The sequence below is a fragment of the Ahaetulla prasina genome, chromosome 2 (assembly GCF_028640845.1).
Source record: "Ahaetulla prasina isolate Xishuangbanna chromosome 2, ASM2864084v1, whole genome shotgun sequence".
Lineage (NCBI taxonomy): Eukaryota > Metazoa > Chordata > Lepidosauria > Squamata > Colubridae > Ahaetulla > Ahaetulla prasina.
In genome coordinates this window covers 109,435,873-109,451,474 of record NC_080540.1, presented here as the reverse complement: position 1 = coordinate 109,451,474, position 15,602 = coordinate 109,435,873, and the positions used below count along the sequence as shown (strand labels likewise).

At 36.4% G+C, this 15,602-nt stretch overlaps 1 protein-coding gene across 1 annotated transcript in view; it reads left to right on the top strand.

The window, feature by feature from the left end:
* DOCK2 (dedicator of cytokinesis 2) overlaps positions 1 to 15,602 on the top strand; it is a 366,602-nt gene that overhangs the window by 40,714 nt on the left and 310,286 nt on the right. Inside the window, exons 7-13 of the mRNA XM_058167876.1 lie at positions 5,263 to 5,398; positions 7,508 to 7,662; positions 8,129 to 8,210; positions 11,443 to 11,578; positions 13,394 to 13,469; positions 14,020 to 14,093; positions 14,449 to 14,574. Of these exons, the coding sequence (XP_058023859.1) occupies positions 5,263 to 5,398; positions 7,508 to 7,662; positions 8,129 to 8,210; positions 11,443 to 11,578; positions 13,394 to 13,469; positions 14,020 to 14,093; positions 14,449 to 14,574 (785 nt within the window). The remainder of the gene's footprint in view (positions 1 to 5,262; positions 5,399 to 7,507; positions 7,663 to 8,128; positions 8,211 to 11,442; positions 11,579 to 13,393; positions 13,470 to 14,019; positions 14,094 to 14,448; positions 14,575 to 15,602) is intronic.

Sequence of the window (15,602 nt, the reverse complement as noted above, 5' to 3'; positions counted from 1 at the left end):
CCTTTCCTTCACCCTGGACGGAGGTATGATACATCTCATTTCCTTAACAGTTTATAATACAGAAATAAACAGTTTACATTCTATCTACTGATATAATCATTCAAAAGCATATGAAGACTGGAGTGGAGGCTGACACCAACCCAGTTCTAGGCTGCATTAATAGAGGAATAGAATCAAGTTCACATGAAGTGTTAATACCACTTTATAATGCCTTGGTAAGGCCACCCTTGGAATATTGCATTCAGTTTTGGTTGCCATGATGTAAAAAAGATGTTGAAAGTCTAGAAATAGTGCAGAGAAGAGATGATTAGGGGACTAGATATAAAGAATGGTTGCTGGAATTGGGTATGTCTAGTTTAATGAGAAGAAGGACTAGAGGTGACATGATAGCAGTGTTCCAATATCTCAGGGATTGCCACAAAGAAGAGGGAGTCAAACTATTCTCCAAAGCACCTGAGGCTAGGTCAAGAAGCAATGGATGGAAACTAATCAAGGAGAGAACCAACCTAGAACTAAGAAGAAATTTCCTGACAGTTAGAACAATTAATCAGTGGAACAACTTGCCTCCAGAAGTTGTGAATGCTCCAACCCTGGAGGTTTTTAAGAAGAGATTGGACAACCATTTTTCTGAAATAATATATGGTTTTCTGCTTGAGCAGGGGGTTGGACTGGAAGACCTTCAAGGTTTATTCTATTCTATTCTATTCTATTCTATTCTATTCTATTCTATTCTATTCTATTCTATTCTATTCTATTCTATTCTATTCTATTCTATTCTATCCTATCCTATTCTATTCTTTACCATTTTCCAGCCAGGCATATTAGTAGAATCCTAAAAAGACATTCTAAATGTCAGGTTGTCATAACTGCCACTTACAAGTTACCTTTGTTATAGACCTAACACAAAGTCTCCCTCAGGTAAAACTTAACTCCTGATGACCTTATTGACTCGTTTATGTACTTTTCTTCACAAAGACACAAAAGTTGTTTGTCACTGCTTTCTTCTGGGATTTTTTTTTCCAGTTTCCAATTCTGGTCTAATTTTTGGATTTTCTGGTATTCTACCAATCATATACTAAGCAACTCTACTTAATTTGTCTAAGATCAGATATTTGCTGCTGCCTGCTCTATATTGCATACCATTATTTTCTTCTAAGACAAGTTGCTTAAAAAGAGTTATCAAAGTGCTTAGTAGACAAACTGATTTTATTATTTTGCAGTGTTTATATGTTACAGCGTCTCCTTCTCCTTACCGTTTTGGCTTTTTTGGATCTTGATCTTTTTTTACTTTTTTGTTATTTCTTTGCCACCCAAAGTCACAAATTATGTATGAGATGTAATATGCATATAGTAAAAACATTTCATCTGTTCGACTGCATTCCAAAATAACCACGGAGAAAAAGACAATGTGGCTGATAAATATTTCATATACAAAGCTTATCAAGATGAGCAGCAAAAGGAAGTGCTTGGGTTTGGATGTTCTAGAATAAGATAGACTATTGAATGGAAAAGGGATCTTAGATTTTAAATTTCCATTTCATCTAAACAAAACAAAAAAATTTAGAAAACACACAAGTATCCTTCATTTATTAGGCAAACTTGGAATGAGTTTTCAAAAAATATTTTAGAGCATTTTTTAAAAGTGGCTTTTACAAAATGCAGGTTTTTTTATGCCTATCATTTCAGATTTCTACATATCAGAAATTGTTTAAGCATTGTTTAGGGTTTAACAGATGAAAAATGTTTGAAGCAGTAAGTCATATGAAAAGTAGGAAAATACAAAGTACCAGCAGATTTTTAAAGGATCCCAAATAATGATCCTACTTCACCAAATGGAAATAGTTAGTACAAATATAGAAAAGCAAAAAACTCACCTTGATCAAAGAGAACAAACACAGAATTCTATCAGCCTCTAGGAACTCCTGGCATGAATTAAATGGCTCAGCAGCAATGATAACTCCATGCAGTCACACATAGTATCTTTCTAGCCTAGGTCTTTTGCAGCAGTTCTTCTTGTCCCTTACAGAGCATACTATCATGTTGTTATTCCACATGTTCAGGTGCAAAGTGAAGAGTATAAACAAAGCTAAGGTAAACAGAAGGCAAAGAAATATCATCTGGACTCTCAATATGCTGCCCCTTAATCATGTCAGAGTGATGCCAGTCACAAATTAATATCTTAATAAAAATAGTTGTTTGGAGATAGAGGAGAATTTGAAGGGAAACAGTGTAGATTATTGACTGTTTTGTCTTGATTTGTCTTAATTTCAAGGGAAGCACCTATAGGCACAAGGTGTAGCTTCTCTTCAGATGCAAATAGTAACTCCACAGAAGTAGGAAGATAAAGATTTATCCATCTAGTTTTGGAGTTTCCATGACACATTGCACCATAAGTAAAAACGTTGGTTGGATTCACCCAAACAAAATGGGATTGGCTAATTTGTGACTCAGCATATTGTATACACTCAGCTAAAGGATTGAAAGTTCTGCATTTTATCTTTGCAAGCTACAATTACTTAGACTTCTCAAAAATTGTTTCTTTCATTGCAAAATCATGGATGTTAATTATATCCATGGTTCATTAAGGGTGCCATTCACCGTTATAAGATTGTGTTTTCAAAGGAGATTGCATCCTCATGAGTATTAGATGATCTGTTAACCTGAACTTTTTGCTATGCCTCAGACATGGTGTTTAGTTTTGCGTGAATGTCTTAATTTTTAAATCACACCTCAAAGATAAACAAACAACGAGATTTCAAACAATTTGAAATGAAACGTTAAGATATTTCTTTTTGTATTTGATGTCCATTTGAAACTGAAGGATGGCCTTCACGAGCAGCTGTGGGACATTCTGATCATTGCATGATTCACTTTGTACCTGCTTACAGGCAAAGACTTAAAACCACAAAACGAACAATTAAATCAGTGAAGACCTGGACGGATGAGGCAAAATAAAGCTACAGGCCTGCCTTGACTGAACTGATTGGAATGTTTTTGAAAGTACCTCTTCAGACTTAAATGAATTCACAGAGACTATAACATCATATGTCAACTTCTGTGAAGACCTATGTGTACCCACCAGTAACTTGCAAATATACAGTAACAACAAACCTTGGTTCACAGCTAAACTTAAGCAGCTACGTCGTTCCAAAGAGGAAGCCTACAGAAAAGGTGATAAAATGCTGTACAATCAGGCCAGAAATGTATTATTAAGGGAGATCAGAACAGAAAAAAGAAGCTACTCTGAAAAGCTAAAGAATCAGTTCTCAACAAATGAACCAGCAAACATGTGGAAAACTCTTAAAAATGTCACCGGCTATGGCAAACCTCCTTCCCAGGCTGAAGGAAATCAGCACCTGGCAGATGACTTGAACGTGTTTTTATTGTAGCTTTGAAAGGAAACTACAGCCACCTATCTCCACAACACCCATCTCAGACACACCAACAACAGCCAAGCCTCCTACAACTGATCCCATCCCATTGGGTTCACAACCCCTAGTGATCACAGAAAAGGAAATGTAAGACCTATTTCACAGACAAAAGCCAGGAAAAGCTCCAGATCCAGAGAAGATAACTCCTTCATGCTTAAAAGTTTGTGCTGACCAATTGGCCCCCATCTTCACCCATATCTTCAATGAATCATTAGAGGTAAGCTATTTTCCTTCTTGCTTCAAATGTTCTACTATCATCCCAGTGCCGAAGAAGCCCACCATCAAGGAACTGAATGACTACAGACCAGTTGCTCTAACATCTGTAGTCATGAAAACTTTTGAAAGGCTAGTGTTGTCCTACTTGAAAACCATCACAGATCTGCTGTTAGACCCTTTGCAATTTTCATACTGAGCAAATAGATCAACAGATGATACTGTTAATATGGCTCTGCACTACATCCTACAATATCTTGTATCTCCAAAGACCTACGCAAGGGTCGTCTTTGTAGACTTTAGCTCAGCATTCAATACCATCATTCCAGACATACTTCTAACTAAGCTAAACCAGCTACAGGTACCTGAACACACTTGTAAGTGGATCATAAGCTTCCTAAGAAACAGGAAGCAGCTGGTGAAGCTAAGCAGAATCACATCAGATACCTGTACAATTAGCACAGCCCCCCCCCCAAGGCTGTGTGCTGTCCCCTCTTCTCTTCTCTTCTCTTCTCTTCTCTTCTCTTCTCTTCTCTTCTCTTCTCTTCTCTTCTTCTGGCTGCATCTCTAATGATCAATCTGTTAAACTACTGAAGTTCACAGATGACACAACAGTGATCGGTCTCATTTGAGACAATGATGAATCAGCATACAGATGGGAGGTTGAACAACTAGCCTTCTGGTGCAACCGGAACAATCTGGAACTAAACACACTCAAAACCATATAAATGGTGGTAGATTTTAGGAGAAACCCTTCCTTACTTCCACCTCTTACAATACTAGACAACACATTATCAACAGTGGTGACCTTCAAATTTCTAGGTTCTACCATATTGCAAGATCTAAAATGGACAGCTAACATCAAAAACGTTATCAAAAAAGCACAACGAAGAATGTTCTTTCTGCGCCAACTCAGAAAGCTCAAACTGCCTAAGGAGCTGCTGATTCAGTTCTACAGAGAAATTATTGAGTCTGTCATTTGCACCTCTATAACTGTCTGGTTTGGTTCTGCAACCCAACAAGACAGACACAGATTTCAGAGGATAATTAGAACTGCAGAAAAAACAATTGCTACCAACCTGCCTTCCATTGAGGACCTGTATACTGTACGAGTCAAAAAGAGGGCTGTGAAAATATTTACAGACCTCTCACATCCTGGACATAAACTTTTTCAACTCCTACCATCAAAAAAATGCTACAGAGTACTGCACCCCAGAACAACTAGACACAAGAACAGTTTCTTCCTGAACGCCATCACTCTGCTAAACAAATAATTCCCCCAACACTGTCAAACTAGTTACTAAATCTGCACCACCATTAATCTTCTCATCGTTCCCATCACCCATCTCCTTCCACTTATGACTGTATGATTAACTTTTTTGCTTGTATCCTTACAATTTACATTGATATTAATTGTTTCCTGATTGCTTATTTGTACCTTATGACTATCATTAAGTGTTGTACCTTAGGATGAACGTATCTTTTCTTTTATGTACACTGAGAGCGTATGCACCAAGACAAATTCCTTGTGTGTCCAATCACACTCGGCCAATAAAAAATTCTATTCTATTCTGTTCTATTTAATGTTGCAGATGACACTTTCCGCTTATATCTACAGGATTCTAGAGCTGGACCTGATTGTTAGAGATGAAGATGGCAATATTTTGGATCCTGACAAAACCAGTGTCATCAGTCTTTTCCATGCACATACAGAAGCTACAAAAAAAATCACAGAAAGAATTAAAGAAGAAATGGTACGGGGTTTGCATTCCATCTTTCTACTTTCAAACAGAGCTTTGCTTGTTTATTCCCATGAAGGATTAATCTGTAAAAGCATCAGGAGCAGCTTAGGAATCACTTCTCCTGCCTGATTCAGTATGCATATTAAAAATATCTCCTCACATCATTCGAATTCCCAGCTTTTTTAAAACGCTGATTTCAATCCATGAATAAACCAATAACATAACTTACACTTCCAATTGACACACATATTTTACATATTTTACAAGAAGAGTTCTCCACTCCTCTAATTACAACAAAATACCTTATGCCATCAGACTTGAAATCCTGGGTTTAGAAAATTTAGAACTATGCCGCCTTCAACAAGACCTGAGCTTAACTCACAGAATCATCTGTTACAATGTCCTTCTTGTTGAAGACTACTTCAGCTTCAATCACAACAATACATGAGCACACAATAGATTTAAGCTTAATGTGAACTGCTCCAATCTTGACTGCAGAAAATATGACTTCAGAAACAGAGTTGTTAATGCCTGGAATGCACTACCAGACTCTGTGGTCTCTTCCCAAAATCCCCAAAGCTTTAACCAAAAACTATCTACTATTGACATCACCCCATTCCTAAGAGGTCTGTAAGGGGCGTGCATAAGAGCACCAACGTGCCTACCGTTCCTGTCCAAATGTTCCTTTTGACTGTATCCAATTTCATATAGTTATTACATACTTATGATTATATATATATGCTTATATATCATATAGTTATCTCATGCTTATGCTTATATATAATGTGGTGACAAATAAAAATAAATAAAAATATTAATGCAGACCAAAAGGCCTTTTTAAAAAAGTCAGATATACCTTATTTGGCCTTTTAAAACAATGTGCATTTGTGAATCTTTGTAAAAAATGGGGAAGGGAGATTAAGTTTAGAAGGGAGGCAAGGCCTTCCTTATTATCCATGTCTATAAACTTTAAGTCAAACAATGTTCGTAGGAGGAAAGTGAGCAGCGCACAAATTCAGATTTTCTAAAAGCTAGTAACTGATACTACATCCTGTGCTAGCAAAGTAGTTTATCTTGATGTTTGTAGATACAACTCTGTTATTCTGTATTCCTATTGAAGTACCAGGTTCCTAAGGTTATCATGATGGATTTAATAGTTGTGCATAGTGAGCAATGCCAGACTGTCTTCAGGTAACCTGGTCTTCTGGGATATGATATGTTTAAGCGCACTGTTTCCTGAACATACCTTTTTTGGGGGGGCAAGGAGATCTACTTGATCTAATTTCTGGTTGAGTAGAAAAAAGTATCTGTCCTTTGTGAAGTGTCAGATACCCTGAAAATTCTTTCAGGCTTTCCCTGAAAATCAATGCTGAATTTGCTTAAACTTATAACTAGCAAATAATGCTACATATCGTTTAAAAATCAGTAGCACATAAAAAGTTACAGTGGCTGCATGTCATAACTATTGCATGACCAAGATCTACAATACAAAGTAGGTATGGAGAAGAACAGTTTATACCAGAGTTTCCTTTTTGCTATCACAATCTTTATGTACATGCCTGCACTAAAAATGTTTTTTTTAAAAAATGAACATAAATGAACAATGAAAACAATACAATGAAATACATATATTTGATAAATTTATAAAAAATAAAAAGCATCACCACTAGGTTATTCAGGTGAAGATAATAGTTTGGGAAATGTGAATTTATTATAATAATTCGATAACTGTAAAGTCTTTCACACTTCCCCTGGACTCTGTACCTCCCCAAAGAGAGATATACCTCACAGTTTGAGAAAGTCTGCCTTATACACATACAAAGATGTTTGATTTCAAAAGTAGAGAGGACTTTGTAAATATTTACAGCAGTTTACTTAATTTTGCATCTCAGGTATTTTAAATGACCAAACATTATGGGAATTATATTTCAGCACAACTGGAAGGGAAAAGTTGGGAAAAGTGTGATAAATGATGTGGTTTAAATGTTCCTGACCACAAAGATGTGACGTAGCATTAACATACATAACATTTTTTTTAAAAAAAAAAGCAAATCTGTTTATCAAGTTCTTTTGCTGTTTTTCTAATAACACCCCTTTCTCTTATTTGTTGTTGGTTCTCAGTCAAAAGATGAGCCTATATACGGAACTTTCTGCCGAAACACTTCATCCCCCACTCACAGCCTTTATGTCTTTGTAAGAAATTTTGTCTGCAAAATAGGAGAAGATGCCGAACTTTTCATGTCCCTCTATGATCCCCAAAAGCATACAGTGATAAGGTATGCCATTTTTTTTCCACTGATGCACAGCGTTCATTTTCCTAAGAAACTTAAATGTGTGTGTGAGATTATAAATGTATGAATTATGACAATCTCTTGTGGTTTGGATGAATTTAGTATGTGCTGAAATTAAACATATACAATTTATGAACAGACATATTTATATTAATGAATCATTTGGTAAGACATCAGAATGATTTATAGGTAGCCCAGGTTTGCATCAAAGCCTGAACTATTTTAATAGGTTAATGGACCTGTTTCTATATTTACATAATTGTTAGGCTTTTCCCATTGCTCTAGGTTTAGCCAAGCATAATGACTGAAGTTGCAGGAATTGAAGTTTGAAACTTAGTTGGCAGAATTTTCAATGATGCACTTAATATAATTTAAAATTGTTTGTCAATATCTTATACAGTGCCATTTCATTGTGATAATCTGAATTTATATAATGTTTATTTTTCCACAGTGAAAATTATTTGGTGAGATGGGGGAGCAAAGGTTTTGTTAAAGAAATTGACAATTTCAACAATCTGAAAGTGGTTTTCACTGTGAGTAGTTTTTTTCTTTTTAAACATAATCCTTTCACTCCAACCACCCGTGCTACCTGTACATTTTCTGGAAAACTTGCAAAATCAAGTATTTTTTTTTTAATTTGAATTTATATCCCGCCCTTCTCCGAAGACTCAGGGCGGCTTACATTGTGTAAGGCAATAGTCTCATCCTATTTGTATATTTATATACAAAGTCAACTGTCCACAGGAAACAGAATTAGCAGAATTCTGCTAAGTGACCTCAATTTATTCATTCTGTCTCTGTGGCTAACTTTGCATATAATTATGTGTCTTTGACTTGTACAAACTCAGCTATTGTGTCTTATGTAACTAATTATGGTTAAAAATGATATAGGATTGCATGATAGGTATTATTATTATTATTATTATTATTATTATTAAAAAAAATAACTTATTTTTACAAAGGATTTTGTCTTTAATTTTTTGAGTAGACACTAACTTTTTCAAATAAATTATATGGGGGGACAAATATTTCTATACAACTGTAGCCTTGGCTATAAGAATAAATCTAGTGTTTGGCTAGACTGATATAATCCTGAAGCACTGAGGATAGATGGCAGTTGTCATCTTGAAATAACTGATCCATATGGTTATGGCTTTTATCTAGCTATATTTGAGAAACATTAATATTGTGGGACAAGAAAAATTATCATATTGTACACAGATGTTATGCTAAATACAACAGATGACTAAGTCAGTAAGTCAGTGAAACATATAAATTATATTCTAATTACCTGAGAAATTCTGGGGAAGAAATGCCAAACTGAAGACAACTCCACTAAAAGCAGGATTGAGTAGATTAGGAATTTGCTTATTGACTACACTAAAAGAAGAGTTAGTAATGGATCAGCAATTTGCAGTTCCCCAGAAAAAGGAAAAGAACCAGAGATGGTCCACAAGTGCTCCAGACAGTTATTTCTAGCATGGAGGGGAAAAAAAATTAAGTGCAAGTTTAAAAACTAAAAGTATTATTTCTTTGAAACAAACAGCAAAAGGGAGATTAGAATTTTGGCTTGGGGAAGTTAAAAAAATGAACTAAAAATTCAGATGGATTGGAAATAAGATTTTCAAACTAATTGTAAGGGTAAAATAATTTTCTTTTGATTTTTTTAAACAACACATAATAGAATGATATTGTGAAGGTTGGACACTACAGAGAACCAGAGAACCAAAAGAGAAGAACATTTAAATTTGACTTATCAATATAGAACAGAGCAAAATATTTTAATGCTGAATGTATTGAAGGATATATTTGAACCCAGAAGTTAATTTTAAGAGAGTCTACTGTATCTCTATAGAGAATAGAATAGAATAGAATAGAATAGAATAGAATAGAATAGAATAGAATAGAATTTTTATTGGCCAAGTGTGATTGGACACACAAGGAATTTGTCTTGGTGCATATACTCTCAGTGTACATAAAAGAAAAGACATCTTCATCAAGGTACAACATTTACAACACAAATGATGGTCATAGGGTACAATTTAACACTTAATGATACAACACTTAATGATAAGCATAGGGTACAAATAAGCAATCAGGAACAATCAATATCAGTATAAATCATGAATGAATGAATGAATGAATGAATATTTTAATTTGTATACCGCCCTTCTCCCGAAGGACTCAGGGCGGTGAACAGGCAGATAAAATACAGATACACACAATAGTTAAAAACATCCCTTAAAAAACTAATTTAAATTTGCCCAAATGTTAAAATAACATACTCCCACATAAAATTATAAAACTTTAAAAACCCATAAATTCAATTAAAATTTAAAGATAAAAATCAGGCTAGTCCAGCCATACGAAATAAATAAGTTTTAAGTTCACGGCGAAAGGTCCTAAGGTCAGGTAATTGTCGAAGTCTGAGGGGAAGTTCGTTCCACAGGGTCGGAGCCCCCACAGAGAAGGCCCTCCCCCTGGGGGCCACCAGTCGACACTGTTTGGCTGACGGCACCCTGAGGAGTCCCTCTCTGTGGGAACGTACCGGACGATGGGAGATAGAGGCCGGCAGTAGATGGTCCCGTAGATAGCCCGGTCCTAAGCCATGGAGCGCTTTAAAGGTGGTAACCAATACCTTGAAGCGCACCCGGAAAACAACAGGTAGCCAGTGCAGTCTGCGCAGGATAGGTGTTATGTGGGAGCTCCGAACCGCTCCCTCAATAACCCGCACAGTCGCGTTCTGAACTAGCTGAAGTCTCCGGGTGCTCTTCAAGGGGAGCCCCATGTAGAGAGCATTGCAGTAGTCCAGGCGAGAGGTAACGAGAGCATTATAAGGATTATAAGCATTATAAGGATTACCAGCAACAAAGTTACAGTCATAGAGTCATAAGTGGAAAGAGATTGGTGATGGGAATGATGAGAAGATTAATAGTAGTGCTGATTTAGTAAATAGTTTGACAGTGTTGAGGGAATTATTTGTATACAATGTTTAAAAGAAGTTATGGAAGAGCAACAAATTTTATTGGGACAAGATTGAGACTGCATGGATTTAAAAATGATAGACTACAAGAATAATATGGAAAAAGATGCTTCACTGGACAAACAAATAAATTGGATGATGTTTTAATAATAAAAATGGATACACCAATAATGTAAAAGAGTTACCTGAATAATTTTCCTATATATTCCTAAAAAGTCTTGTTAAAGCTTGGAAGAATTTTGTGAGAAGGGACAAAGAAAAAGTAAAAGAAATCAATTTCAAGGACATTATTTGAAAAGAATAAAGTTCAAGATTCTTAAAAGGAGGGAATATAAAGTTGGTTTGTTTGATCAAAGTTAAAATAGATATGTTATTATCTGCAGGAACACTTAATCAATTTTTCCCCTCATCAAAACAGAAAAATGAGGCTTTAAGGATTTGTTTATAAATAAGAGATGAGATATGAAAAGAAGAGATCATTTGTTATATGTTAAGTGAAAGTAATAAACTTGTCCATTCTGTTCTGAAGGAGGAAATCTTTTCTTTATTTTTTATTTTCTTTACTATATTATTATTTTTTATTTCTTTTCTATTTCTATTTTTTATTTCCTGCATTTTCTATTTCATTCATGTTGTTTAAATCAGGTGGTGCTGAAACAACGCTTTTCTATTGTAATTGTTATATTATTACACCAGTATTAGCCCAGAAAATGTTGATGTTTAGATGTCATCGTTTTTTAACTGTCAGTCTGTCAATTGAGTTTTGTTGTTATTTATCTCAGGATCTTGGAAACAAAGATCTTGGAAGAGACCGAATTTATTTGATCTGTCAAATTGTACGGTTTGGAAAAATGGATCTCAAAGATACTAACACCAAAAAATATAGTCAGGGCATAAGAAGGCCTTTTGGAGTGGCAGGTAAGGCAAAGAATGGGCAGGATCTAAATTTCAGGATTCTAAGTAATACATCCCATTCAAAAAGAACTCCAGGGCAGGTAAACTCCTCAAAGAACATTTTATTGGGACATATCAAATTGGCAACGTTCCTGATGGAAAACCGGCTCTAAGTCCCTGCTGAATTTTCACCCAATTAAAAATAAAACTTTGTCACTTCCCAGCTCCAGATTATCCAGTCACATGGCCCAATCAGCATGCAACCCAAGTGCTAGATGACCTCAGTCTCCACCTTTCAAACACCTGCACCAATATTCTTGATTCCCAGGGGAAATAATTTTATTTAGGCTACAACACCCCAACTATCTCTACACCCCCATTCCCTGGCCTCTTCGCTCCAGGCTGTATCAGCCCTGAAGTTGTGAGAAGAGAAACCTCCCTAAAGAAAACTGCCAAAAGAAAATGGCCACAGTTTGCCCAACTTCAGGGTTGACTCCAAAAAGCCTTTACAATCTTTAATACAATTCCACCTGTGCCTATTTGTGTTTAGCCACTCCTTGCTTATTAAAGCCCCATCACCTCCCATATTACCATTGTCCTTGTATCTTGAGATCCCAGTCAATGTGAGCTGTTGGCACCTGATATACAGATTTACCAAATCATGGCATTTTTAACATTTTCACTGGCAACAAACATATAAGGATAAGCTTTGTCACTGGATAGGATTCTGGTTGTATAATTGGACTTAACCTTCTGTTCTCTAACCCTCAGCACTGACATCTTTTGTATATTGATATATCCATAGAGATTAATGAAGCTATAGTGATATTTCAACCTTGTAACAATATCAGTTAGACATTACTGACACAATGCTGCAGAAAATGTTGAACATGCAGCTTAGAAGTGTTCTTTTTATTGTGTGATCACAAGAAAAGTCAAGACATGAAAGTGACTGTCAAAACAAAGATCCCTTCTTAAATTTGCTCCAAGTGACTTTACTAAGTAAGATGTTCTTTAAGATGTCCTTGAAAAAAAAATCAATGAAAAAGGTGGCTGATCAAGGAATAATCTGATCAAGGAGTAAAATATTTTACGTTAGCAGCATGAGAGAACAAGACACAGTATTTCGGGTGGTGCAGAAGTTTTAATGTTTTCCTTCCCAGTGAGTTCCAGATATGCTGAGTTTAAAATTTCAATCATCCTAACCAGCAAGTTCTAATGATCATTCTGGTTGAGAGAGTTGAAGAAATTTGCAATCCAGCTCATTTGGAAAACAGCAGGTTAAGGAAAAATGGTAGGACAAGATAAGAACTCCAAACAATCTGCTCACCTTCACATTATTTCATTAATATTTTATATGGGGAATAAAAAATAATAATACCAGAGCGCAGGCAAGCAAAATTTGAATGCTAATGCATTATTTAGCAAGCATATCAAATCAGCTGTGTCAGCTCTAGCTCTAAATTAATTGCTATTTACTTAGGGCTTTCATAATTATCGGCAGTTTTTCACTGATGTGTAAATAAGTAATGGATGATGCCGGAAGTGGGGAGCAAATCATTGAGTTTTTCCATATACTGCTTTCTCAGGCAGAACTAGTTTTCTAATAGGACCAGTGCTTCCTCATGCTATCCACACAGTAAAGTCTGTTGTGGTGTATTTGTGTGCCTTTATTTTATTTTATCAGATTTAAAAGTTGCTTTGGAGAAAAGCAAAAAAAAAAAGTTTTATTTTAATGCACTTATATATAGTTTATGAGGTATATGATTCTAACTGGCAGAAAAGTTATACCTGTTGCCTTTTTTAAAGCCTTAATAGCTTTTTGTTTTCTTCCTTTAGTAATGGACATCTCAGATATTATAAAAGGAAAAGCTGAAAGTGATGAAGAGAAACAATATTTCATTCCCTTTCACCCGTAAGACAATTTTACTGTTTAATACTTTTAATGTGTAAAAAAAGTTGTTCTGGTTGAATGCAGTCATTATGAAAAATATTGTAAAAATATTTTTACAAGTCATTATAAAGATAAATCAGAATGGACTGTATCTAAAGGTACTTTTCATATATAGGAATCTTCTGCTTACTGAAAGCACATGTAGAGATAATCTAAATCCAAATATGTTCTTACTGTTGCATCCTTTTCACAGTGTAGACTAATTATTGTGCTGGTATCTATAAATAAGCTCTAGAAGGTTTTGTCCTGAATCTCAATGTTGAAGCAACAATGTGTTGTTTCCCTTTGCCATTTGTGAATTGCTGGATTTGTGATTGTCTTCTCTTTATTAAACTTAGAAGCATTTGTTGGTTTATGTTTAAGAATTCTTCCCTTATCACATATTCAACAACTGTGCTTGATACTGTAAATGTACTGCTTCACATTCAGGTGCTGATGAAAAAGTTGTCTCAACTGACTTTGATTCATTATATGCCTTCGGTTTGCAGTAATATTTTTCTTTTTCTTTCAGAGTGCCAGAGAATGAGTTTTTGCACAACCTCTTAAGCAAGGTTACCACATTCAAAAGTGACAGCGGCGGGCAAGGTGAAGTACATGCCTGTTCTTACTCCCCACTCCCATATCTATATCCTTAAAGTGAAGGCATGATTGGTGGCCTTTAAGCCACATTGGAAGACGTACTAGGAATCAGCAATATTATATAGGGATAGACACCCACTTTCTTATACATTTAGTTATATGAACTTTAAATAGCCCCTTGTTCATACAACAAAAACTTCAGTAGTGTGGAATTTGAGCTTGCTGTTGGTGCATGAGTTACTTGCTTACGTGAATGTGTTTTAGAATAGAATTTCTCAATTAGGCTTTCTAATCTATATTTTTTCTTCATTCTTAGTTCCCATTTCATGGTAAGTCTTCTTTATCTTTGTATGTCGTACAGGATTATGGGTAACTATGAAAATGCTTGTTGGAGACATTACTCATATTAGAAAGGACTATCCGCACCTCGTCGACAGGACAACAGTTGTTGCTAGGAAGCTTGGCTTCCCTGAAATTATCATGCCAGGTACAGTACCAATCCTTTTTGTTTTTAATTGAAAGACCTTCCTTCCTTCTTTTCTTCTTCCTTCCTTCCTTCCTTCCTTCCTTCCTTCCTTCCTTCCTCCCTCCCTCCCTCCCTCCCTCCCTCCCTCCCTCCCTCCCTGACATCAAGGGAAAATATAAAGGAAACATTACGTAGATTTATAATTTTCTTATAACTCTTCATTAAATCAAAATTAAGTTGATCCCAGCATATCTACATCAATTACTGTAATAAACAAATTTTATTTCCTAAAGTCTAGAACCAATTGTGTTGAAACTAAATAAGATAATATTATGCATAAAGTGACCAAACTACAATATAACTTTTCCTCAAGAAGCCCTCCCTGGACCCAGCTATTTTGGGTAATTATCGTCCAGTCTCCAACCTTCGCTTCGTTGCGAAGGTTGTAGAGAGTGCTGTGGCGCGACAGCTACCCCAATACCTGGATGAAGCCGTCTATCTAGACCCGTTCCAGTCCGGCTTTCGACCCGGATACAGCACGGAGACAGCTTTGGTCGCATTGGTGGATGATCTCTGGCGGGCCAGGGACAGGGGTTATTCCTCTGCCCTGGTCCTATTAGACCTCTCAGCGGCTTTTGATACCATCGACCATGGTATCTTGCTGCGCCGGTTGGGGGGATTGGGAGTGGGAGGCACCGTGTATCGGTGGTTCTCCTCCTATCTCTCTGACCGGTCGCAGACGGTGTTGACAGGGGGGCAGAGGTCGACTGCGAGGTGCCTCACTTGTGGGGTCCCGCAGGGGTCGATTCTCTCGCCCCTGCTGTTCAACATCTACATGAAGCCGTTGGGTGAGATCATCAGTGGCTTCGGGGTGAGATACCAACAGTACGCTGATGACACCCAGCTGTACTTTTCCACCCCGGGCCACCCCAATGAAGTTGTTGAAGTGCTGTCCCGGTGTTTGGAAGCCGTACGGGTCTGGATGGGGAGAAACAGGCTCAAGCTTAATCCCTCCAAGACGGAGTGGCTGTGGATGCCGGCATCCCGAT